This window comes from Apteryx mantelli, chromosome 7 (assembly GCF_036417845.1).
Source record: "Apteryx mantelli isolate bAptMan1 chromosome 7, bAptMan1.hap1, whole genome shotgun sequence".
In the NCBI taxonomy this organism is placed as follows: Eukaryota; Metazoa; Chordata; class Aves; order Apterygiformes; family Apterygidae; genus Apteryx; species Apteryx mantelli.
In genome coordinates, this window is record NC_089984.1 from 15,961,253 (window position 1) to 15,985,808 (window position 24,556).

The 24,556-nt window shown below is 37.8% G+C and overlaps 1 protein-coding gene across 2 annotated transcripts in view; it reads left to right on the plus strand.

Annotated features, from left to right (window-relative positions):
- Positions 1–21,463, plus strand: part of RASGEF1A (RasGEF domain family member 1A) — a 29,800-nt gene extending 8,337 nt beyond the window's left edge. The window contains exons 3-13 of one of the 2 annotated variants that reach the window (XM_067299843.1): positions 1,249–1,377; positions 6,805–6,942; positions 10,565–10,786; positions 11,140–11,214; positions 11,443–11,535; positions 13,403–13,505; positions 13,793–13,872; positions 14,573–14,764; positions 17,364–17,487; positions 17,737–17,809; positions 18,792–21,463. In XM_067299843.1, the coding sequence (XP_067155944.1) occupies positions 1,249–1,377; positions 6,805–6,942; positions 10,565–10,786; positions 11,140–11,214; positions 11,443–11,535; positions 13,403–13,505; positions 13,793–13,872; positions 14,573–14,764; positions 17,364–17,487; positions 17,737–17,809; positions 18,792–18,816 (1,254 nt within the window). In that variant the 3' untranslated portion in view covers positions 18,817–21,463. The remainder of the gene's footprint in view (positions 1–1,248; positions 1,378–6,804; positions 6,943–10,564; positions 10,787–11,139; positions 11,215–11,442; positions 11,536–13,402; positions 13,506–13,792; positions 13,873–14,572; positions 14,765–17,363; positions 17,488–17,736; positions 17,810–18,791) is intronic. The other variant, XM_067299842.1, reaches the window with a different exon arrangement.
- Positions 21,464–24,556: the final 3,093 nt, after the last annotated feature.

Consider the following 24,556-nt stretch of genomic DNA (forward strand, 5'->3'; position numbering starts at 1 on the left):
GGGGATTTTAGTGCTAAGTTTATATTATGGGGCACAATGGTACTAGTGAAAGGGAAACGTATTTTTTATTAATAGCACATTTTGCTGTAATTAAAGAGATAACTCCCATAATCTTTTTTAAGTGATTAGGATACCATTATTGTTTGACTATGAGCATGTTTTAGAGACTACAAGCAGTAGAATTCAGTAGTTAATACCACAGATGCCATATTTTACATAGCTGGTCTTAAATTTTTAGATGTTTCATTTTAATTGCCCAATCCAAGATAGTACATACACACATTGGCTGTTTATATACACAACTGGTTGTAACCTGCCAATTACATTTCTAAAAGCACGGTGCAAAGTAACAGTAAACATTGCAAACAATGTAGGTTAATTGAAATCGGGAGATCCCCGACAATTTCCTAACTCCAAATTCTGTCAAAAAGTCTGAAGAAAAAACAAAAGTCCATGACACTGAGACACTCCCGTAGTTACTCAGTAGATTACATTCAAATACAGAAGCCAAGGTTCAACCGCTTACAGTAAGAGGAGGACATGAAGGCATTCTCAAATCAGCTAAACTGTCCAGAGTGTGATTTAGAATAGAATGCATCACAGTTTTTAAATACAAATGAATAGCCTTTTTCTAATGAGAAATAATAATAATTATTGGCATTAGCAGCAATGTTTATACTCAAAAGAATCTGAAACAGGCTCCAAATAGGCCAAGTCAGACTTAAAACTGAATTATTGTCATATGGTCACAATCTAAGTTCAAGCCTGTATCAGTGAATGTGGGAAAAAGGACTGAAAAAAACCCATACATGAAAAAAATTACTGCTGTGGTTTGGAATACACATGAAGCAATTTTCTGCAGCAAATGAAAAACAATCACTCTTAAAGAAACAAAGCAGCATAAATAGTGGTGTTCAAGAAGCAAAACACTCTACATTGAACATATTTCATTTGCCTTTTTGGTGAGTGATAACTAGTTAGGCATAAGAAGTTTGGTGTTTTAAAGAGACAAGTAGTTTGGGAATCTGAAAACAACAGCTCTGTTAAGAGGAAATGCTATAGGCTTCTATGCTGTTAACAGAGCTGGAAAAGACCACTGGGTCTCTGGAGGAAGGAAAATTATACAAAGTTTAAATGAAGGAACCACATTTGTGGTTTATGGAATAGCTTTCATTATTAGTCTCCAGGGAAGACAGATAATTTCTGCTAAAGTTATTCAACTTGTTTTTTTTCTCTCTGCTCCCACAGAGGACTTACATCTTCACTTTCCTGTTGAGCTCACGAGTCTTCATTCACCCACATGAGCTCCTGGCTAAAGTGGGGCAGATCTGCATTAAACAGAAGCAGCAGCTGGAAACAGGGACTGAGGCAGAAAAGGTAAATGAACCATTATTTCCTCAGTTAGCTGTGCTACTATAATTTATTTCCCAATCCCTCATTTTCATTGTAAAGCTAAATAGATTGATAAAGAATAAACTGAAATTGTAATCAGTGTCTATTACTGAATACACTTTTATTTGTGTCTTTGTCCTTTAAGCACTTTTGCTTCCTTGCTAGCCATAAACATAGATTATGTAGTAGCTTAACAGTCAGATACAGTGGTAGGAGTCATGACTTTGCTCTTAAAGCTACAGGTCAGTGCTGTGCACTGGAGCAGCGAGTATCTGGCATGAAACCTGCCCAGCAAGCTGCTTTGCACTTCTGGGCTTTCATTAGATTCTTTCCTGAACCTGATTCTTCTTTCTCCACTCACCCTCATCACAACTGTTAAAGCTGAGAACTTTGCTATAGGCACCCTGAAAACTGTAATTGGTGTTTTAAGTTGGTTTAATAGTAAATCAGTAAAATTGCCTCTGAGCAAAATTTGGGGATGCACTGCTTAAAATGGTAGCCTGTGCTTACATATGCAAATGTGCAGTTTTACTAGTTTGGTTTACTACTAAACCAGACTGGCTCGGTTTGTGATATGCACTTGAATCCATTTAAGTCCCACCATTATGGAAAAAGTGTATTGAAGGAATGATGCTTCAATTTCAGTTCAATCTGGGATGCATATAAGGGCAACAGAAACAAAGATTCTTTTAAGCAAATATATAAAGATCTAAACTGTTGTTCAAATCCTGGGCCTGCTTTGGATTCATTTTTTATTGTGAAAAACTACATGCTCACATTCCTAATTTGCAGCATGTTGATAGTCCCATTTCCTTTCTCCTTATCGTATCAGGACTCTGAGTGGGGAGCACAGAAGGTAACCCTGTGGTTTGGCAATTCAGAGTTTTCAGCAGCAATACTGACCTAAGGCTTCTCTCTCCCTTACTGCTCCCAGGTGTATTCTCTTATGTCACAATACTGTATTCCTCCACAAAAAAAAAAAAAAAAACCACTTGGTGCAGATTGACTTTTCATCCAGGTCAGTTCCCTGATCTACTCACCGAACAGCTATGTAACTAGTTATGTTGGTGCTGGGGAACTGAAGGGATAGGAGGAAGGAAAGTGCAAGATCTACTACATCCAGCTTTGTACATGGAGGTGATAATAGTTCCCATCACCACCCCAACCTATTTCATGACCAAGCAGCCCCAAACTGGTGCTCTGCAAATCGCACTTGTTCCACAGCTAAACAGCAGAGGTAGGAATTTGTAAGAGATGGTGGAGCAGATAGCTGGGACTGTCTGAAACATCAAATGAGTAAAGCTCTCCATAGACAAGCGAAGAGGAAGACTGACTGCTGTCAGTAGTTAGTGTCAAAATCCATATGTAAAATATTTGGATTTTAAAATAACTGGATATAATATGAAACTCTTCTGTGTAAATACCAGTACACTGTTGTGTTTTTAAAAACAAAACAGTAGCTGGAGACTAAATTTACCAGGCTGTTTAGAGATAAGGTGTTAGTGGCAAGGTAGTGTGACTGGCTTTTCAGCAGACATTAAAAGAAGTACAGCTTCCACCCTGAAATGACATAGCATTACAGCCTAACAACAGGATGTAAAATAGAGCAGCTCATATTCCAAACACCTACACTCTTGCACCTTCTGCTGATAATTGGGAAATGAGCCTACAGAAAAAACAACAAACAGCACGGTGACAATAAAACTTGGATGTTTGGGAGGCTGCTTTAGTTTACATGCTTTGCTAGCTGCTTTTCTTACTATGCCCTTGATCCCTTCCTACCTCCTTAGTATAAACTACACTTTTTTTCACGCCCACTAAACACAAAATTCTTGAAATAACACTACATAAACTTCTGACACCCCTCTCAAATGACTGCTTAGCATACTTCTACTACAAACACCTGTATGTATTACAGATTAATTTGGCCACTAGCATTTACAAACATTTATTTTTTTCTATTTGGCAACAAATAAAAGTTCATCTCATGTGCAGCATGGAAATTATTGACCCAAGGCACTCTACATATTCACAGTCATAACTCATTAAGGTATCATCTGCTCCCAGCATCTTCTAATTAAGTGCCTCAGTAGCAGGAAGTAGCTGGCAAAAAGAGTTAAAGCAGAGTTGATTATTTCTGATAAGAGATTGGCATAAACAAATTCTAAAGCAAGAAGCTGGCTAACTTGTTGTCCAAGTAGCGTGTGAGCTGAAGAAATGGCAAGGAGCCAGGTTTTGAGGTTACGCACCACAATACTTATCATTCCTCTGTTTTTGATGTCACCAACTAGCAGAATAGTCCTGTAGAAAACAACCCAGAGAAAAGTGGATTAAAAAAGGAAAACTCTCTGGGTTGTCTTGGAGCCCACTTAGAGTTCTTTTGGCCAATCATAAAAAGAAAGGGTTTCACAGTTTAAGGCATCAACTATAATATACAAGTCAGTAGTTAAGCTTGACCATAAAGAATAAAATTTAACTCTCCAGAAGTGCATCAGAGATTGGAAGGGGGCCAAATGAGACTGTCTGAGAAAAAAGCTCTCATCTAGTATTATTCAGTGTTAAAATGGTTGCTAAAACTGTGGTGTACTATTTCCACAGCTTGAGGACATATTTTTAATCAAAGATTTAAAAACCAGAGAAAGAGAGAAAGAGTGAAAGAGAGCAAGAGCAAAAGAGAAAAAACGTTAGCTTCTATTAAGCTTGTCTTGCCTCTTCTGGAATACTTAAAGATCCTAAGTGAGATTTGGGTCTGCTGTGATTCAATATGAACTCAGAGACAGTCCCTTCAAAAGCCTATAGCTTCCCTCAATCTCTATCTCCAATTAGTTCTCCTTTTTAAACCAAAAAATGAAAACAATACAGCTAGGCCACTCTCATTAAACCTCTTTCCTGCAAGTACTGTACTACTACTGCTCCTTTCTAACTGGTAGTCATTTCTCGGTTCTGTCTGTCTTTTGTCTCACGCGTAACAGGTCTGATCTGAAGTACTTTAAGTTAATAGAAGCATTTTTCTTGTCAAACAAATATTTATGGGAGAAATATTCCCATTCACTCCAGACAACTCTATATCAGGCTTCACAAGGGGAGACTGAAATCTGGAGTAGAACTATAGAAAGAGTAGGTTAGTACCTTTCTTACAAGCATGACATAAATGAATGTGCGTGTTGCTGCCCTCTATAGGTGTGTGATTTTTATCTGGGTTATCACAAATCATGTGCACCAAGCCTGTCGCACTGCTTTGTGTTTCATCAAAATACAAGTGAAACAGGAATCTTGTGTTTTGCTGTACTGATGGTTTTCAGTATTGCAGTTGGAAAGAACACCTCATTTTCATAAGCATTAAAAGCATCTGATGAAATATTAAGCTTTTTTATGCCTGTATTCCTGAAGAGTAATATGGTTTGCAGTTTGTCTTGGAAAAGATGCCTGGCTTTTCATCAAGAAGGCAAACCCTAATGGCTCATGTGTACAAATGCACAAGAAAAGTCAGCGTTCTTATAGAGCTAATTGCCACGACAAAGGAGGGATTTTGGATCCTTCCCCCCACCCCTCCTTTCCAGTTTCAAAAGTTAAAAAGAAGGGATAGTCAAGATAATTAATACCAAAACAGTTATATAGAAGCTTTTGGTAAACAAAAGGGGAATGGGCATGTACTTGTTCACATTAATCAAATATAAGCCCACTAACTGGCTAATTAATTAATTCTCTAACATCACCTACAGATTATTCTTTTAATAATAGCAGGCTCCATGCATTTGCTGGGCAAAGAAGTATGAATTGCATTTCCCTTGAGGTAGATGATGATGGAAAATTGGAACACAGATGACTATAACCTGAAGCTCTGTCCCACTCTGTTTAGAAAGACCACGAAACTGGGCTTCACAGGAGCTGCATTGGCAGAGGTTGCACTGTTGGAACCTTCATCTATGTATCCATATATTTTGCAGAAATGCCTATTGATGGCAAAGAGAATGGTGACATTTTCATTTGCCAGCACTGTCCAGCTATTCAGTGCTTCTCTCACTAGCAGGACCAATGAAAAGCTATCAATAAAAAGAGCTAGGAGAAGCACGCTATCAGAGTGCAGTTCGCAGCTCTGAAAAAATGATAAAACTCCCTTCAGACTTACAAGCAGCACTGGTTCATTTTCAGACTGAAGATTCAAATGCACATGGTTTAATTTTAAGTTCATATTAACCATTATTAATTTTCCCATTGAGAATGAGAACCAGTGCCAGAGTATGCCAGCGAGATACAGAAAGTATATACAAGGAATAGTCTAGTGTGGTGGACTTTTGCTTTTGATTAAATAAACAGGGAGATACTGTGATCAGAAGATGCTTTGGGGCAGAAATTCCTACCAATTCTTGTAAGACATTTTCTACTTGTTTTAAAAGAAAACATTCATTTCCTGTAGTGACACTCATATGGTAAGTCACTTTCTGTAACCCCTAAGAGACTGCTGGAGAGCACAAGGAGGAAAGTACATTGCTCGCAGTGAGGAGGAACTGCTGTATAATGGAACTTCTTTAGCTTAGACAAGTAGGGAGGTAAACACAAATGAAAACTTCCTCATTTTCTTAGTGTGTCACAAGTTGGGAGGGGAGATAGACATAATGTGAATTAAGTTTTGTTTCTTCTTGTTCGTTAAAAGTCGTCTTAGCACACACTCTCCCAATTTTACAAGAGTACTCCTTTGGATTTACTGGTGCAGCTCTCTATTACTATGATACTGGAATAATTGGCATCCAGATCAGGTCTAGCTGATGAAAAGCCTTAGAAGATTCACTGGTAACAACGGAACTTAGAAAATAGCTCTCCCTCCCCTTTCTGTAGTTCATGGCTTTTTGAGTAAGAGCCAACATTTTATTTTCAAAGTCCAGTTTAACTTAGGTGTTATGGAGAGGACACACACGTCTTTCCTGTCATTTATTTATTTTAAAATACAGCTCAATCTGGAGAGTGATAAGTTCTATCGAACAAGAATTTCATTGTGAACATTTCTTGTGAAAGACTCTTGGTTCTGCGTTGCAGTTTGTATGCATTTGAATTAAAACGCTAAGGTATTGCTGCCTCAGATGGCATAAATCAACTTAAGTCTTATTGACTTCAATCAAACAAGACACTTGTACTATCCTGTCATCTTCCCAGCTTTATACAACTAACCTTGAAAATATCTTCAAAGTATTTGGTCAGAGACATTGCCAGGCTATAATGAAAGCTGACTAAATCATATCAGTTAGGGATGTGGTTCACAGTTTAACATGTTCTTTTTTCTCCCCCTCACCTACTACTAATGCAAAGATTTTTTTCAAGGTTGTCTGTAGTTTTATGCTAAGCTTCATCAGGTATTCATTCACTCTGGAGTAAGAAAGGTCTGTGGTCAGTAATTAACTCATTATTTCTTTCTAGGCAAAGCTAAAATCCTTTGCTGCCAAGATCATTCAGCTCCTAAAGGAATGGACTGAAACATTCCCCTATGATTTCCAAGATGAAAAATCTATGAAAGAGTTGAAGGAGATTGCTCACAGGATCACACAATATGATGAGGTGAGGGAGAAAAATCGTAAGTGGGAAACTAATATCTGTGTCAACCCTTACATATACTTTATCATATTATATAGAAGGATTTCCTCACTTGCTCCTGAATGCTCTATTTTCTATATTTCATCTCTTCCTCTTATCCTTAGTGAGAAATATCCGTGATGATATAAACAATGGATGAGGTGCAGGAGGAGAAAGGAGAGAAGAACTGTAAGGAGAGAGACTATACAGGCACAATGTGGTTAACTTCCATGACGAATTATGTACCATCCTTCGTACATTATTACTACTCTGTATGTCCAAGTCCCTTAGGATCTATCAGCTAGCTGTATCAGATGTACTCTAGCTCAAGATGAAGATACTTATGATTTAGTAGCTTGGTTCCAGCTCCTAATAATCATCACAATGACTTTTTATTGCCATATTTCAGGTGTCATGGGTAGCATTGTGACAAAGAAAGCTCCTTGAGCCCTACTAGCTAGTCAGTCACCAGGCTTAACAGCTATGAGTTTTCAGGTCTATGACGAAAACTAGAATTCACAGAGACCTTTTTTCCAAAGCAAATGGATAAAGCAAGTTCAAATAAAACAAGTGTTATTGCGTTTTTTTTTTTTTTTTTTTTAAAGAATTTACAAAGCCTACACTTCTCATTGAGAAAGTCATTATAAGTACCAATAGACAGAAGGAAGGATATAATCAAGAACTGCAAGGGCATTAACTCTAAGGAGGAGTGTTTGTGGGAATGTGAAGGCCAACTAAAATGGATGCTTCCCAGTGTTTGGGATCCCCAAAACATTGAGATATTTTTAAGAACAGTTAGCAGGAAATGGAAAGACAATTGTATTATGTGTGTGTTTTTGTTGATTCAAGTACAGAGAAATGAAAAATAACAGGTTTGACAGTACTGTGTGAATCAGTGATAGGACACAATGCAATTAGGTGTTACCAAGTTGTCAAAAGGAGGTATGTCGGTTTTGTTGCATCAGCAATGCAGTTTACCTGGATGCTACTACGAATGTGTCAGTGCCTTCGCAGGAGGGGAAAAGGAAATAGTATGCCTTCTATTCCCTTTCTAGACAAGGGCAAAGAGGTGTACATTGGCTGAGATACTACTGAAAGGTGACTTTGCAAAATGGCAGGGGTTTTATTTACTGTATTTAATTTGTCTATTATTTTGAACTAGAAAAACATTGTGGCTTTTCTTCCTCTTCCCTCGCACTCTATTATGCATGAATAAATTGTCATTTGGGGAAAATAATGTCTTCATAGAGTGGCTCAGTGCTCTGGTGTCTGAGGTTTCTGATGACATTCATTAATTACAGTGTCATAGTATTTATCTGCTTAACAAGGCTACAAGTCAGGTTTGATCAGTGAAGAGCTATGCCACATCTGACCCCTAGGAAATGTAATTTGACACTGACAAAAAGCAGCTTTTGCTCTCAGTATTTGTTTGCTCCTCCTTTCTGTTCTAAGAAGTTACTGTGCTCCAGCAAGGGATTATGGGAATGCTTGCGGGGTGTTATTTGGTATTTTAAACCTTTTCCAGATCCCCTTAGAACGCTATAGGATAGGAGATAAACAAAGAACTCATACAAAGCAGTCATGATCTTGTCTTGGCGATATGAGACAACATAACGAATAGTTATAGTTCCTGAATAATTAAAGATAAAGGAGGGATTTGATCATAGCACACAACACAGGTGGTCAAGTCCTGGGTGGACCCTCAATGATCTTCACATTTAATTTATATCTGACCACTAGGAGACTAGCAAAATGCGCTTTGGCCACTAAGGATAACACTCACACCTTCACGAGGGCAGTGCCAGTGCTGATCACATATGTACAGCCAGGATTGAGCCCCAGATAGAGTGAAAATATCTTGTTTGAAGTCAAACAAGGACAAATTCTTGTATACTCATTGACACTGGAAGCCAAACTCAGTAGAACTGTACATGCTCAGACCAGCTGAAAGTTCTGTCTTTATTTTCAAAGTTGAAAGAAAATTTAGGGTACGACTACGAGTGAAAGGAAACAGCTAAAACTCTGATAGCATTTGTCTAAATATTAAGATACTGCTAAATTCAGAATAGTTTAGGTAAGTCATAGTTTTTATGTCACTGCAGTTTCTTTGTTCGCTTTTACGTAGCATCTATGTTACTTTCAGCTATCTTCAGATTTGATTCCTTATGATCCATATCTAGAAAGTTTGCCTCCTCACAGACACATGCATGTCAGGCATTGACTGAAGTCAATGATTCACAATATAAAGAATATCAGAGACCAGAATTAATTCTTCAATTTCAGCCCCCTCTTCCCCCTTCCAAACACAAACACACACACACTCTCCCTTGGCATTTCTGAACACTTGTAGCACAATATCCGAAATGGCTCCAACCAGCTGCTGTTTAGCAGTAATCCAGTTGCCTCATCAAGATGAGCTACGCTGCCTTCAGCTTTTCATTTGATTCCACTTGGGAGTCAGATTATTGCCTTGTAAAGCAACATTCTGACACTATTATTGCTTAATTATACCATGCAATATACAAGTATTTGGTAGTCATCGTCTCTCACATCTGCTACATAATTTCAATCATCATTGCACATTAGTGGCTTCTTTGAATGATCACAGATTCATTGCAGTTCTTTCTAGTGCATCCAGTTGACTGGCTGAAACCAACACAGCAGGCTGTAAACTAACAGTTAACGCTGTGGCTAACTTCAAGAGAAAAATCTGGTTGAAACCAAGAGAACAATAGCATGGGGAAGAGGAGAAGGACCATCTTTGATAGAATCAGTTATTTGAGCAGCAGGAAAAACAGGGTCGGAGATCTTGGGTCCCTTAAAGTAGTTACAGGATCAATGAAGGTGTAGAAGAGAGATGAATTTAGTTCTTTGACCTCGTAAGGAAGTGTCTATAGGACACAGACAGTCCATGGCAGAAAGAATTCAACTTGCCTTATTTGTCAAAAAACAGCGTGTTGATATTTCTGTTACTTCCCAGTATGTTTCCTTATAGACCCTACATTTAAAATCAGCACCTGACAAACAGAAGGGCATTTTAGTTGTCCAGGAACATGATGGCTATTGGGTTCCTTCCAAAATCTTCGGGTGCACCTATAATTGCTATCTGAAGCTCAATGCCACGCCAGGGTATTTTAGGGCTATATTCCTAGATACAGTGTGCATTCCCTGGATTCTGTGCTAGGTAGACTTGACTTGATCAGTTGGTCTGATGAGAATGAGAAAGAGCTTTTTCTCACTTTCTATACAGAGGATCCAAGAAGCCTTGTGGCAAGCAGCTCAGCAGCCACCTTTCACTACACCCAGTTTTAAGCTCTTGACCCAGAAGCCTTGAAGTGGGTTACTAGTCAAAACAAATTGCTGCAAGCAGTGGACCAGCCAAGCTAGTGAAACAGAGCTGGGAAAGAAGGCGGGCATAACAATGTTGTTACAAAGTTGCATGGGCAATTAGGATACAAGTTCATTTGACACAGGATAATCAGCTATGATAAGATGAAAGATAATGAATAAAAGACATTTATTTATCGCAGTCAGAAATTCTTCGGTGATCTGCATCTGTGAGAGAGTTAGAGGTCTTCAGTAGTCATTGTTTCCATCTTCTGCTTAGGAAAATGGAACAGTGAAAAAGATCATTAGCCAGATGACACAGAATCTCCTGATGGCCCTCTCTGCACGGAGTCAGTACCAAGAAATCAGAGAGAAATTCCGGCAACCTGTTGCTGACAAAGGAACCATCCTCAAAAATAAGCCACAGTCAACTCAAAAGGACATCCTGAGTGTGTGCTGTGACCCACTGGTCTTGGCTCAGCAGCTGACCCATATTGAACTGGTGAGACATTAACTTGTGTGAATTATTTCATTTTCCATTTACTAAATATTCATATGCTTATCACTAGGAACTTTGCTGTAGGCTTTGCTGAAAGCCTTCTGTGTTTTAATCAAAAAATACCAAATGGTGAACAACAACAATTAGGCACCCTGATTTAAAACAAAAAACAAAACAAACAAACAAAAAAAACCCCTCACGCATCTACACCGTAAAACTTCAGGTCAGTAAAGAAAGCTAAAGGAAGATGAAAGTTACCAACATGATCTCCTCATTTTGGATTTATTGATGTGTTTTTTCACTGAACTCACTGTCTGTCTGTACAATGACAGTATCTCTCATCTCCCTGAACGTAGGAAAGAGTGAGCAACATTTACCCAGAGGACCTGATGCAGATTGTCAGCCACATGGACTCCCTGGATAATCACAAGGTACAAGAAGGGGTATGGAGGGAAAAGAAACAAAGAATAACCAGGATAAAGAATGTTTCAAGTTTTCTACATGCAGGAAAAGCTGCCATTTTCTAACCTTCTTTGAGCTCATGCCTTAAGAAATACCCAATAAGATTTTATCAAGACATGAAACAGAAGTTTATCTGTTGATATGCTGACTGTATCATGACACAGGATAGGATTAACACATGGCCTTTTCTCTTACAGTGCCGAGGAGATGTTACCAAAACCTACAATTTGGAGGCCTATGACAATTGGTTCAATTGTCTCAGCATGCTGGTGGCTACAGAAATTTGTAGGGTAGGTACTAGTAGAAGACAAGATGGCAAAATAATCCTGTCCTTAAAGACAAAAGGCAGGAAGTGGTCTAGTAGAGATTTAAATATTAGCAGTCCAATTAAAGATAATGGCATTACCCAGGCTTTACATTATTTGCATGCTTGTGTGTTTGGGGCTACATTTAGCTTTGTATGTTTTCTCTAGTTTTGTGTAGCTTCCATAGTAATATCAGTCATGTGGTGAAATGGAACTTCTGTGAAATTTGAGTCACAAAGCTCATTTGGATTTTTTTTTTTTTAAATAATATATTCATCAATTCTCAAAACTATTTATCTTTAAGCAGAGGTTTCCTTGGTAAACTGCTGTCCTTCCACTGCATTTAGATATTATTAGTGCTGCCATATATTCATTTTTGTTGTGAAAAAAACAGGAATAAATCTGCAGAAATGTGGAAGAAAAGTGAACTGTTGGTGAGGTTAAAAAAAAAAGAAAAGAAACAAGAGAGGGAGAACATCCGTATTAGAGGTTAAATGCAGCTTCTACCATCTATAACAAAGAAACCAAAAATATACTTCCTCAGAAACCCTTTCTTGCACATATATTTTCTGTCTTTTAAGATTCCTATTAATATGCACCGATTTTGGCAAAACAGAAATTTGTCTCTATTCCTACAAGGTCAGTAGCCCCTCTGTGGAAACCAGCTTTCATATGCTCACTGCGGTTTCATGAAGTCTCAATGTGTTAACCCTAATCTCAAAGATTTCCTGCTCCCAGAGAAACATATTACACATACACAACCAAAACATCTTCTAGAGTTGTCTGACATAGTTAATACATTTGTTAAAATGGACAAACAAAAATTCTTAGTATACCAAAGGCTAAGCTAAGCCATTCACTACTGAACCATTTTCTTCTGATATGATACCTAAGCAAAAGTATTTAGATAACAGAGTGCATCCTATTAAAGAAAAAAGAAGAAAAAAAAGAGTTCCCTAGTCAAGAAGTACTCTGTAGTCACCACTCAGGAACCATTTTTATATGAGCCAGACCAAAGTTCTAGATCAAAACATGAGAAAGATTTTGATCAGTAAACGAAATCTAGGAAAAAATACTAGCTTTTTGAAGAGAGATTGATGACTTTTGGAAACACAGTATTTGGCGACAGTGCTATATATTAATTATGCTTTGCCAGATATAAAAGAAAATTGGCAACACAGATGTCCAGCATCACCTGCTAGATCCTTTGCATGTTTGCATGAGTGGAAATTTGTATATTTTGTCATCACTACCTGCTCTCAACGGGTCATTTAAGAGTATACAGTGTAAAATGTGAAAAATCAGGACCCGGCAATTGTTTTTCCTCACATCCAGGCTACTTGCCCCTGATCTTAAGTCTGTCTATGGGTATATGTGTTTGCATGGGTTTTTTCTCTTCCTAAGGCTTAAATTTTTTGCATACCTTCTTCATTCTGATAGCAGATTCATGTTTTCTCCCTTTTCCAGTAAGAGGAAATTGCTGAAAGTGTCCAGCTTGTTTACATAAGATTCCCCAAGACATTGAACTTTATGTATAAACATGTATAAACAAAAAAATTACACTCCCCCAATTGCATACATGGTTCTTGGCAATTATGCTGCATATAGGGATGGAACATACAGCGTATAACACAGATAAGTAATTGATAGTAGTCCAAAATACTACTGGTATTTTATTAAAAGAGGAACCTTAACAAAATACCCCCAGGCCTATATCATTGTAAGATCTCTTATCTGGATAGAGTCTCAAAATACTTATTCAGTCAACTGACTGTAATGCCTTTGGCTGAACATCCTACCCATCCACATTTCAGGCCGTTCCTTCCCTCTTAACACATCTTGTCTGTTTCAGGTTGTGAAGAAAAAGCAGCGTACGAGAATGGTGGAATTTTTCATCGATGTGGCAAGAGAATGCTTCAATATTGGAAACTTTAACTCGATGATGGCTATTATCTGTGAGTAACCTTGGCATAGATGACAAAGGCGCTCCATTTTATAACCCAACTGGCAAAGCTACACTCATACTTGCCATAAATTGGCTGATTCCATCAGTATGCACACCCCTGCAGGGGTACCAGTGATAGATTAGTGCAGTGGGTGTTAGCTACAAGTTTTGTTTGTCAAGCTGAACTGCCTTCCAAAGCACAAGTGCATAGTGCTGACCTACAAACACAAGGTAGAGTTGTTAGCCCTGTTTTTTAACTCAGTTGTTTTTGTCTTTGTCTCTCCTCTCTCCATTCAGCTGGCATGAACTTGAGTCCTGTGGCACGGCTAAAGAAAACTTGGTCCAAGGTCAAAACAGCCAAATTTGATGTTTTAGAGGTACATATAAAGTTTAGACTTTGTTTAAAAAAAAAAAAAAAATCCATCAAATGGTAATTCCACAAGGAGAGGTTTGGATGCAGTGTAAATTAAAGGTCACAAGCACCTCTGTCAATGATCACCAGCATATAAACATTAGAGAGAGCATTTCCTGAATTTCAAACTCCCTACTTAGGTGCAAGGAAAAGCTGATGCAAGTTTTCTTTAGGTTATTCCTTCTCAGCATATTTTTTCAATTGAAAATCAAGGTAGTTCCCAACTGTTTAGGGTATCTATTTTCACCCTTCATGCAAATTAAGGCATTTTGCTACCCTTGAATCTAATTAAAGTACTCCATCTAGTGGAGATATGGATCAAAACTAAGTTAATTGAAATCAGCATCAAGCCAAGACTAGTGACAGCAAGTTAGAATTATAATTGTTTTTCCCCAACAGTCATTTATTATTTCCTTTCAATCTTTCACTAACTATTGAAATACAAAATGTAGATGTGAAGTCCATGCAGTACCCTCCTTTCAAACAGGATAGGAATTAGATAAAATTTGAATCCAAACTTCATCAGTATTAGGTATTCTACCTTGAAAGTTTAAAAAAGAGCCCAAAGAAGTCATAAAGAATAACCTCTCTCTTGATTAGATCAACACCTTTTCTGTTTATGAAACGTGATATTTGATTGTCTTTTTTTGCCCCCATCAAAACAGCATCACATGGATCCATCCAGCAACTTTTGTAATTACCGCACAGCCCTGCAAGGAGCAGCACAGCGATCTCAGACTGCCAACAGCAATCGAGAGAAAATTGTTATCCCAGTTTTCAACCTGTTTATTAAAGATATCTACTTTCTGCACAAAATACATACAAACCGTTTGCCCAATGGGCAGATAAACTTCAAGGTAGGACTTTGCTATTATAGAAACTGTAATGCTAGTCAAACACTTTACTGGCAGTTTTGAACTTCTAGCTCATTATCTCACTGAGTCCCTTAAATTATTCAGCATTGCTATAATCTAGACAGAGAGATATTTTTATCTAGAGGAAAGGATTTTAAGGTCTTGATACCAAATTTCTCTGAAAGCTAGCACTGCAGTTACAGTGTCTGTATTGCATATCGCAGAGATCACCACTGCATATACAGAAGGGAATACATAAAACTGCTGAAATGTAATTGCCTTCTGTTAAAAGATTAGTTTTTAAAATGTACCAAAATAGTGATCAATTTTTCTTAGTTTTACATGAAGCAGGGGACAAAATGCAAAACAAAATATACATAAGTAGAAAATATTTTAATAATATTAATAATTTAATAATATTAATTGATTACCAAAAGTGGTGCACAGAAAGATTGAGAAGAAAATAAGAATTTCAGAAGCCAAAACCCAAGCATTAGAAATTACTTAAATGTTACAGAAATAATCTGATATTAGCTAATTGGAAAGGGGAATCTCTTCAAGGAAGGTTGTGCTCATGCAACATTTAAAATAAAGGAAAGAACTTGAAATCAAGAAATACAATAATTTTAGTGTATTAGGTATGATTGCAGAGAGAAGAGTTTATCCCTTCTCAACTCTGTTCCTGCCTTATGTTCATAAGAGAATGGGGGAAGCAGGGAGGAGGGTAAAGTACGGAAAGTAAGCCTTTTGGTGGCAGCACGCCTTTAGCTGATCAGACTGTAATAGCCACTTCATTCTAAATCTTCAGAGTCATTCTCATTGGGTTAGCTAGCTACAAAGACCACACACAACCAGCAAATGGTATTTAACAGGTTTTCAAGGGAGTTTCTTGTCTTTGAAGAAATACACAATTTACTCTTCCAGTAGGTGAAAAAAATTGAGTGCAGTTGTCTTTTTGCATAAGCTGACGACGTACATTTATGTTGAAGAACAATTTAGAATTCTAAGTTAATTTCAAGGTGGAGGTACAGGTTGCTATAGAGGAAAACATTGCAGAAGAGATTAAGAATCTCCCAAGTCTCTAAACATAAAAGGTAACACCACTCAGTGTACCTTATTTCAGCAATTAGTGGAGACATTCAGTCATTTGGAGATTTAAGAAGGGGACAGGGAAGGGATAGCATCTATAGCACTATGGTCACTAGCGTCAAATGTCAGATGCAAAGGTGGGGGGAGGAGGGTTTGAAAGTTACGTAAAGGTCACAGCCCCGAGGAATTCTTTCTTTACAAAGATTTGCTAAATAAAAAATGGAAATGGAAAAAGATTGCGATGGTCAAGAGCAGCAGTTCTAATTAGAAGCTTAATATAACATCAGGAGAGAAATTTAACAGAGGTTATTGCAGTCTATTAGAGCAAACAAGGAAAAACAAAGACTTGAAAGCTTGCTGTTCATTAAAAAGGCCTTATGAGAAATTACCCATTGTGGGGAAATTATATATTAGAGAATGTAGATATCTTCTTAATTCTCACTGTTAAAAAGTGTCTCTCTGGTATAAATAGTTTCCATTTTTCACTATTAAAAACAAACCACACATTTTCTAAAGCAAGAGAATCTTCCTGACTTGTAAAGGATTAGATGATTCTCAAGTCCTAATTTTATCTGGAGAATAAACAGTAAGAAGAAATAATAATATGCAGAAATATAAGCTACTATTCTTTTGCCTGTAACCTAGTTGTATTTGGTCTTGCACATATAACAAGAAAATGCAGGATTTCTTTTCAGTACTGGGAACAAGCCAGGTTTTTCCTCAAGTGGACAACACTGACTTTCATTAAAAATAGCACTTAACTCCTGAATGCCTGCTTGTGAGTCCAGTTTGAAAAGGGTAGATTTCTTGAGCAAGATTTATGTAGTAAAATTTCTACTAATTTTGGGTTCTTTCTCCCTGATTAATAAGCAGGCATGTTCAAGGGACCACAGCGTGTCAACATCCTTTCGAAATTTTGCCTTTATTAAGATCATGAGGGGCAAAATACACAAAACAAACCCTAAATAGTTATATACTTCCTAAAATCCTAGGAAGGAACAATATCTACAGTTCTATACATTACTTTGATTATTTCTTGAATATTAAAAGTGCTTTATGACGCACAGTCAGGTGTGTCATATTTCATTTAAGTTCAAAGTTGGAAATGTAAAAAGTAAAATTAATGAAAAACATTTCCTGACCAGTTCCACTTGCAGGTTAATGTAGAGATAAGACATAAAACGGGCCAACAGCATTTTATTCTCCTTTAGTCTATTGTATATTAGAAAAAGGTTGATGACTGCAAAAGAATTGAATGCAAAAGAACTAGTGAGTGGACTCTGTTGTAAATTTGAGAGACTAACAGAAGATGAGGAACTAGGAACAAGAGAAGGAGATGAAGGAAGCAATAAGAAGAAAGGATAACAAGGAAGAAGATGGATTAAGGGATATTAAGAGCAGAAGCACAAATGAGGGCAAGATAGAGGGGCCCTGAAATTAAAACCAAAGAACTAGTATTTGAAAAAGAAAACAACTATGATTGTAATAATATTCTTTTAATTGCCTCATACAGAAATTCTGGGAAATTTCAAGACAGATTCATGATTTCATGACATGGAAGCAGGTCGAGTGCCCTTTTGAAAAGGACAAGAAGATCCAGAGTTATCTACTCACGGCACCCATTTACAGTGAAGAAGGTAAAGTCCCTTATTGAATATTATAGCGAGTCTTTCCAGTTGTTTAAGTGCAGACATAGAGCATGGAGATGAAAGAATTAACATGCAAGAAAAGTATCTGAGAAGTGCGTATTACCACTTCTCACATTGGCTTCAAATGAGGATAACAAACTTCATTATTCACATCTGTTAAACTGTACCTGCTATATTAGAATTACTATTTTAAGTTAAAGAACCCGTATATCTGATTGTTCTTATTTTATTGCCTAGCTCTGTTTATTGCATCCTTTGAAAGTGAAGGTCCAGAAAATCACATGGAAAAAGACAGCTGGAAAACACTCAGGTATGAAGTCTATTCATAGTCTATTCTATGTTGGGTTTCTACTTTTTTCCCCTTCCAAAACTCAAATTTGAAAAAATGCAGTAGAGCTTAGATTTTGAAAGAGCTTTTCCAGCCAGTTCAGACTATAAGATCACTACTTGGACTACTAAAGAGAATATGCTTTGTTTAGGCCATCAAATACAACAGAACAGTCCCCCTTTGTAGCAGTTTACAGAAATACTTTTCTCACGAGAATAAAATATATAGAGATAGTGAGAAGGTGCTATTATGCATCATACCCAAGTAATTACAGATCTTCTAAAGGGATGAAATCCTGATATGAACGCCCTCATTTTCAGTCTACTTTTAAGGGAGGAATGACTCCTCCTCGCTGCTTTAGAGGGGGAAGCAACCCTTCTGTGTGCATGATGAGATCAGTTAATTAAGAACAGGGCTCTCCTAATACTCAGACCAACACAGAAAGAGAAATTTAGACCTTTGTAAGCCATGTTAAACATTTAGATTTGACATATCAGTACCAGCTGAAGAAAGACCAAAGCTGATGTGTCCAGAGCTACAGCTGAGCCACATTATGACTATATTATACTAGAAGAGACAATGATCCCAGTGTTTCTTAGGAAGTTCACTTAAGCTTTTTAGTTATGACACCTATGGAAAACAATGTACCTTATATTAAATCCAGTGCTGTTCATCAAGCAACAGTAAGGATGACGAGGAAGGTACTTTATTTACCTGAGCACATCCTATGAGACCTGAAGCAATGTTAGGAAGGTTAAATTTTCTTTTCATATTAAGTCAGCATCTTTATTGGAATTCATAGGAGTATTTCAGTTTATAGCAGTTGAAAAAAATCTGTCCCTTGAAGAAAGACTTCCAGCTACTGATACAACATATGTACAGTTGCCAACCTTTACCAAAACTATAAAACTTTTTGTTATGATAGAAAGAATAATTTCAGTTATTTATTACTTCTTTTTTCTAGGACAACTCTGCTTAATAGAGCCTGAGATTTTGAGATCTGATCTGCAGACTTTGAAGCACACAGAAAGAACACGTTTTTAAAACCTGAAAGACTTGGGTTGAGCTAAGAAAGACCTCACTGGCTGAGGTCTGTTTTGTATATATAGTACCTTTTATGAATAAAACATGGTAAATATTTCACATGTCAACCTTAAGGCACTTAAGTGAAGGGTTTGGGGTTTTTATTTTAATACAAGGGCAGGGCCCTGTTCTCAGAGATGAAGTGTATCATGGGAGGTGGTATCCCTGGGGAGGTTTTATTCTATCAGCATCCAAATTTTTATTTTTTATTACTTCCAAAAAAAAATTAAAACATACATCCCAGCTACAGCTAGCATTCAGGTTAAATACTCCATTGGACCAATAACCTACAGAACACTCAATACATTTCCTTGGCTTTGAAGTGAAGGATCTCATTCAAATCAGTGAGGCTGTTCATATGCATGATTAAGTGTTTGTGGAGTCAAGGCCTTAGACATCTGCAGTAAGAATGTCCCTCTCCTACATCAGAAGATAGTGCCTTACAAGGTACTGGAATTGTTTAGTGTACCTTCTATTATGCTGGACTGGAAGCAAAGAAAATAAAAATATGGATGTCTCAAAACCAGCTACAATGTACTTTTTAAATAAAATGGAGGGTATGGCACATGAAGTAGAGTATACCTGCCTATAACATTGACGGTGCAGCAAACATATTTTTGTTACGTGATTTAAAAAGGTAAGATAGGGTAACTGCTGGAGGATGTGCGTTTGTGTGCATGTATGTGTGTGTGCGTGTGTGAAGATGCACACATGCCTCAGTTAATACTCCTAGGAACTATCCTTTAAGTTCTGGTTGTCAGAATAATTTGTGTTTTCCTTTTCTAAAATCAGGGATTTTTTTTTTTTAATTAAGAGAAGGATGTCTAACCTAGATTATCTCTGCAAAACGGATTTGATGCGTTTTATTCTCCAAAAAGTTGTTTGCAAAAAAATCATGCATGGGTTAAGGAAAGGGAACTAAACTCAGATGTCAAATTTGAAGCTAAGGCTAAGATTTCCAAAGAAGCTTAGAAAGAGTTGAATACTCCATCTCCACCGAATTAGGCCTTTAATTGCCTTGATTCCTTTGAAAATGCTACTCTACGTTAACAGACAATTAAAACAAAGAACAACTTACATCATAAGCATATTCTAGTATTCTAAAAGCCCTGATTAAAAGTGGGGGCCAAAACATTGAAATCTATGGGAAAACACCAGAGGAATTAGATCAAGCCTTCGAACCCAGGACAGTATCAAAATTAGAGATGATCTGTAAACCCGGTGTCTAATTTCTCCTTTTAACCTTGAGGTTATGACTAATTTGGCTATCATAGCAAGCATAACTGAGAATCTTATATTAAGATGTAAGCTCTCCATCTCCAGAAAAAATTACACATTTCAGAACTTTCTTTCTCCCTTGATCTCCGAGTTAGGAAAAAAGACAATAAGCTCAAATTAAAAACTGTTTTGTTTAATGAACTACTACCCATGAATATCCACTATCCTTTCCAAAAACTGTTCTCTTATGGCTTCAGGGCTGGATATTTACAAAAATAGTTGATCCAGACAGTTATATCAGAGAAGAATTTTTTTCAAAGCCCTCTAAAGCTTGAAATGGGTCACTGCCTCTCCACTAGGGCCTCACAAAGGACCTCTGTGCAAGCTTCTTTAAAAACTGTCAATTTTGAGTAGGTGGGTTGCAGCCCTCTTCTAATACATCTTATTCTGCCTTCTGTTGAAGGCAGGGGGCAAGACTAGCTGGACCAAGGGTCTGGTTCTTTCCAGTCCGGTAGACTCTTCTCACTGAATGCCTACAACCATGAGCAGTCCCATTGGTTTCATGTAGCATTTGCATTCACCATGCAGTAATCGTTTGCTGTGTTGGCCCTGTAGCAGAATGAAAATAAAAGAGCGTTCCCTCTCGGCCTGATTTTTTTCTTCCTTGACAAACACTTAAAATAAGAACAGTAAGCTGGGGTAAAGAAGGGGGGGGGACATTTTGCTATTCCCATAGAACTGAAATCAAAGAGAAACAAACAAAAACGTTAGATAAATGCCATGATAAAGCAGAAGGAATACTAACTGTTAACAAGAACAGCCCAGAAAAGGAGAGGGGATATTTCTTGTGATCTGCTGCTATTTCTCCTGTGCTGAAGTACTGACCTTCAGCCCTGGATTAGAGTAAGAATATTTATACTGTATTATTACAGTGTTTTGCACTTTCAGAGATGTTCTAGCTAGTAACATTGTCAGACACTATAAAAGGGATTGTATATCAGCTTTGTTTATGTAACTGAAATTTAAAAGGGATGCTTAAAATTTAAGAAAAAATATATATTTGAAATGCAATTTTAGAACTCTTTCTGTAAATGTATAAAAAAGCTTTCACATGAATGTGCACTTCACTGGTCAATCAGTCCTAGTATATACTTGAAATCAATGCAGTATCTACATTGGTTCCTTTTTATTTTTCTTCCCTCAGTTTGATACATTCCTTAAATCTGTGTTTTGCTATTCTGAGCTGAAATGCTAAATATAAAGCTGTACCATAAAGCAGGATATTCTGTGTTTGACTGGATGTGCTTGCATTAATAAAAAAAAAAAAGTTGCTTCAACCAGGCTAAACTTTTTCTGTGGTTATTTTTCACTTGCAAAGTGATCAAGCCACAAACAAGTGGCTGAATGGGGTGAACAAGCCAACTGTAGAATATAATACAATTTTGATGAACCAACTGGTTACCTAAATTTAAATCCTCACTTATAAGACACATTATGAAATATTTTAGTATCTTCAAACAAAAGCAAGCGCAATACTAACCCAACAATATGCTGCCACTTGTAATGTGCTATCTGTATAATAGTATTTTTTGAATTCGATACAGTGTGTCTGCTAAGGAATAATTTCACTCTCACAATGAAAATGAGCAGCAATTCCACTGTGTAAAACATTTTATATATCCTAAAAGTTAAGTTTCAGTTTTTCTCCCACATATTTATCTTGTTAACAAGAAAGCATGGAAGTGTTTGCTGGCCTTAGCTCCATGTAGGGTTTCCGTAGCACTATGCTGGTGGCATTTCAACACTCTGGGACAGCAGAAGGCTCTTGCAACCATTACCCTTCTTCACTGCCCTAAAGCCAAGCCACTTCTCCAAGGTCACCCTGGAAGTAAAGCAAGCACTGACCTTCAATGCGAATCCAGCTTTCCTAATGCACGGTCCCAGGCCTACCCACACGACCTCCTTTCCCAGTGACATAAGCCATACAAAATGCTAGACCTTGCAGTTGCAGAGCTCTGGAGGTCACACGAGCATTATTTTTCTGTTTAAAACACTCAGGGAGGATTGTTTTGGTAACAAGGCGTCCACAACACTTAGAGCAGAACAGTACAACTTTCAGTCATCATGGCTCATTAGGAAAGATAATGATGTTTACCAGTATTAAGAGGATCTAGCAGACAAGAGTCCTCCTGATGGCCAGTTCATGTGCATAATTAACATGCATATTACATACTTGAAAACTCACTTTCAATTATGTCCCATCCAGTCATTAGGATAAATTAGCTATTTACACAGGCATGAGAGTAAACAATAAAATCGCTTTCCAGACACTTCACTTCCATTAAAATACAATGCAACTGCAACAAGCAGTAACTCAGTGCCAGTAAGATATTTTTAGTGATATTAGCAGCAACTTGATTTATAAAGTTAATAGCTCCCAAGAAACAGCTTTTTTTTTCCAGCAAATAACCCCCACATAGCAAAATTCAGCTGACTTGTTAGTAATTCTTCAGAGGACATATGCAGACACAGGTCCTTCCTCAGTCCGAAATGTATCCTGTGAACAGCACTCAGAGAAACAGTTCTGTCTTCTGGCTCTCGCAGCCATTAGCTAGGGCCATGTGAACAGTGAGATACTTGCCCACAGAAAATCAAACTACAGAAAGACATTATCCTAAGTCAGCCGCGCATGCTATCTAGGAAGTTTCCAGACCAGTGAGCATGCAAGTACTCACAATAGCTCTTTTCACATCTTTCCTCCCACACTCATCACTGGCAAGGCAGAGATAACTGGCTGCGCTTTGGGGTTTCGGCACATCTCTGCAGGGCACCGGCACTGCTTCCCTGATGCTGCAGAGCTGCTCATGTGCCGCTTCCCCCGGGGGCCTCTTCCCTCCGCACCGCGAACGCACACCCACCCCCTCCTCGAGGCAGGCCTACAGCTTTGGAAGAGAGAGAAACAAGATTTGGGGGTATATTTCCGCAGTAGTTTGGGGTACAATCTGAAGCACAGCCATTTCTGTGAGATTATTCAGAACAGTAAAGTATATAAATGTTTCCAAGGTTTATGACATTGTAAGCAATTTCTAATGTCGCCAGTTTTGTGGTTTCTTGACACCACACTTGGCTTCTGCACACATCTATCTTGCGGTTCATATCCGCAAGGAGCGTATCTCTATCTTGCAGTTACTTGATGCAAAATAACTGGGTTATTAGTGAATTTTCACATTGCAAGATTAAAAAGCAATCGAGTTCTGTGTCTTGCAGGGTTGCCAACATAGTCTCAGGTATATGTTCTGCCTCTCCAAGAGATGATGAGGAAGAAATTCGGACAACCAGAGAACGCAGCATTCATTTTAAAATATTAAGCCAATAAATATACTATTTCTGATCTACTAGGATACATACCTTATGATATTAAGAATACTTAGGCTTCTGACAAGTAATAAAAGATACTTTTCATATACAAGTTCTGTAAAAGGGACAATTTTGTAAAACCAGTATACAGGTACTTGAAAGCAGGCTGTCAAGCCCAAGCTGTCAACATGCTGAGGACTGAAGCTGTCACTTCCCCAACTCAATGTAAAACGCTGTAAAAAGACTATTTTACAGAACTGAAAGAAAACTAAAAGCAAATACAAACCAAACCACTGGATTCAAAGATTCCTGCCTTATCTGGATCAAGAGGGAAGGAACTTTAAAATTAGTACAAATTTGTTCCCAATATTTCTATTTTCATCTATATCTTTAGATTAAGATAGCTGCTGAACTTTGTCTGAAGATTAATATAGTGCTGTTTGTCTGGCGACAGAACCGTAATGGGATCCAGCAGGATCCCTTCACACAGAGAGAACAGTGCTTTAAAACATCCTTTTAATCACTGCCACAGAAGCACTTTAAGACCTCTCCTGGATCTGGGGTGCAATAAATTCAGCGAGTCGTGCTATCCATCAGTGCTCCACATCCAGAGTTTCCTTTTAACTGGTTTAATATTTAAACTATATTCAGTTGTTCGCATTCAATTCAAACAAGATACTACCACCCATCCTGTCCCCCCCCAAGTCAAATTTTAGTAAAGAATTGAAGTACAATATATTTCACCGTGCAACGAGAATGTACCAAAGAACTTCATTTTCTTATTAAAAACAAAAAAAACAAAAAAAAACAAGCGCACACCAGCAGCTCTGCCGTATACTGCTGTCGCAAGGCCAAAGGAGACCGTCGGCTGCGGGGAGCGCGCTCGGGGCCAGGTCGCTGCTAATGCAGTGCTCGGGGTCCGCAAGGCGCGAAACCGGCTCTCCCTACTAAGCTCGGTCATGGATGATGACCTCGAAGGCAACCGCAGCAATCAGGGGAATTCCTGTTCTCTTGGAAAAGGAGCTAACGTTTGGAACAGGAATTATTTAGGAAAGGTCTCCTCTGTCGCCA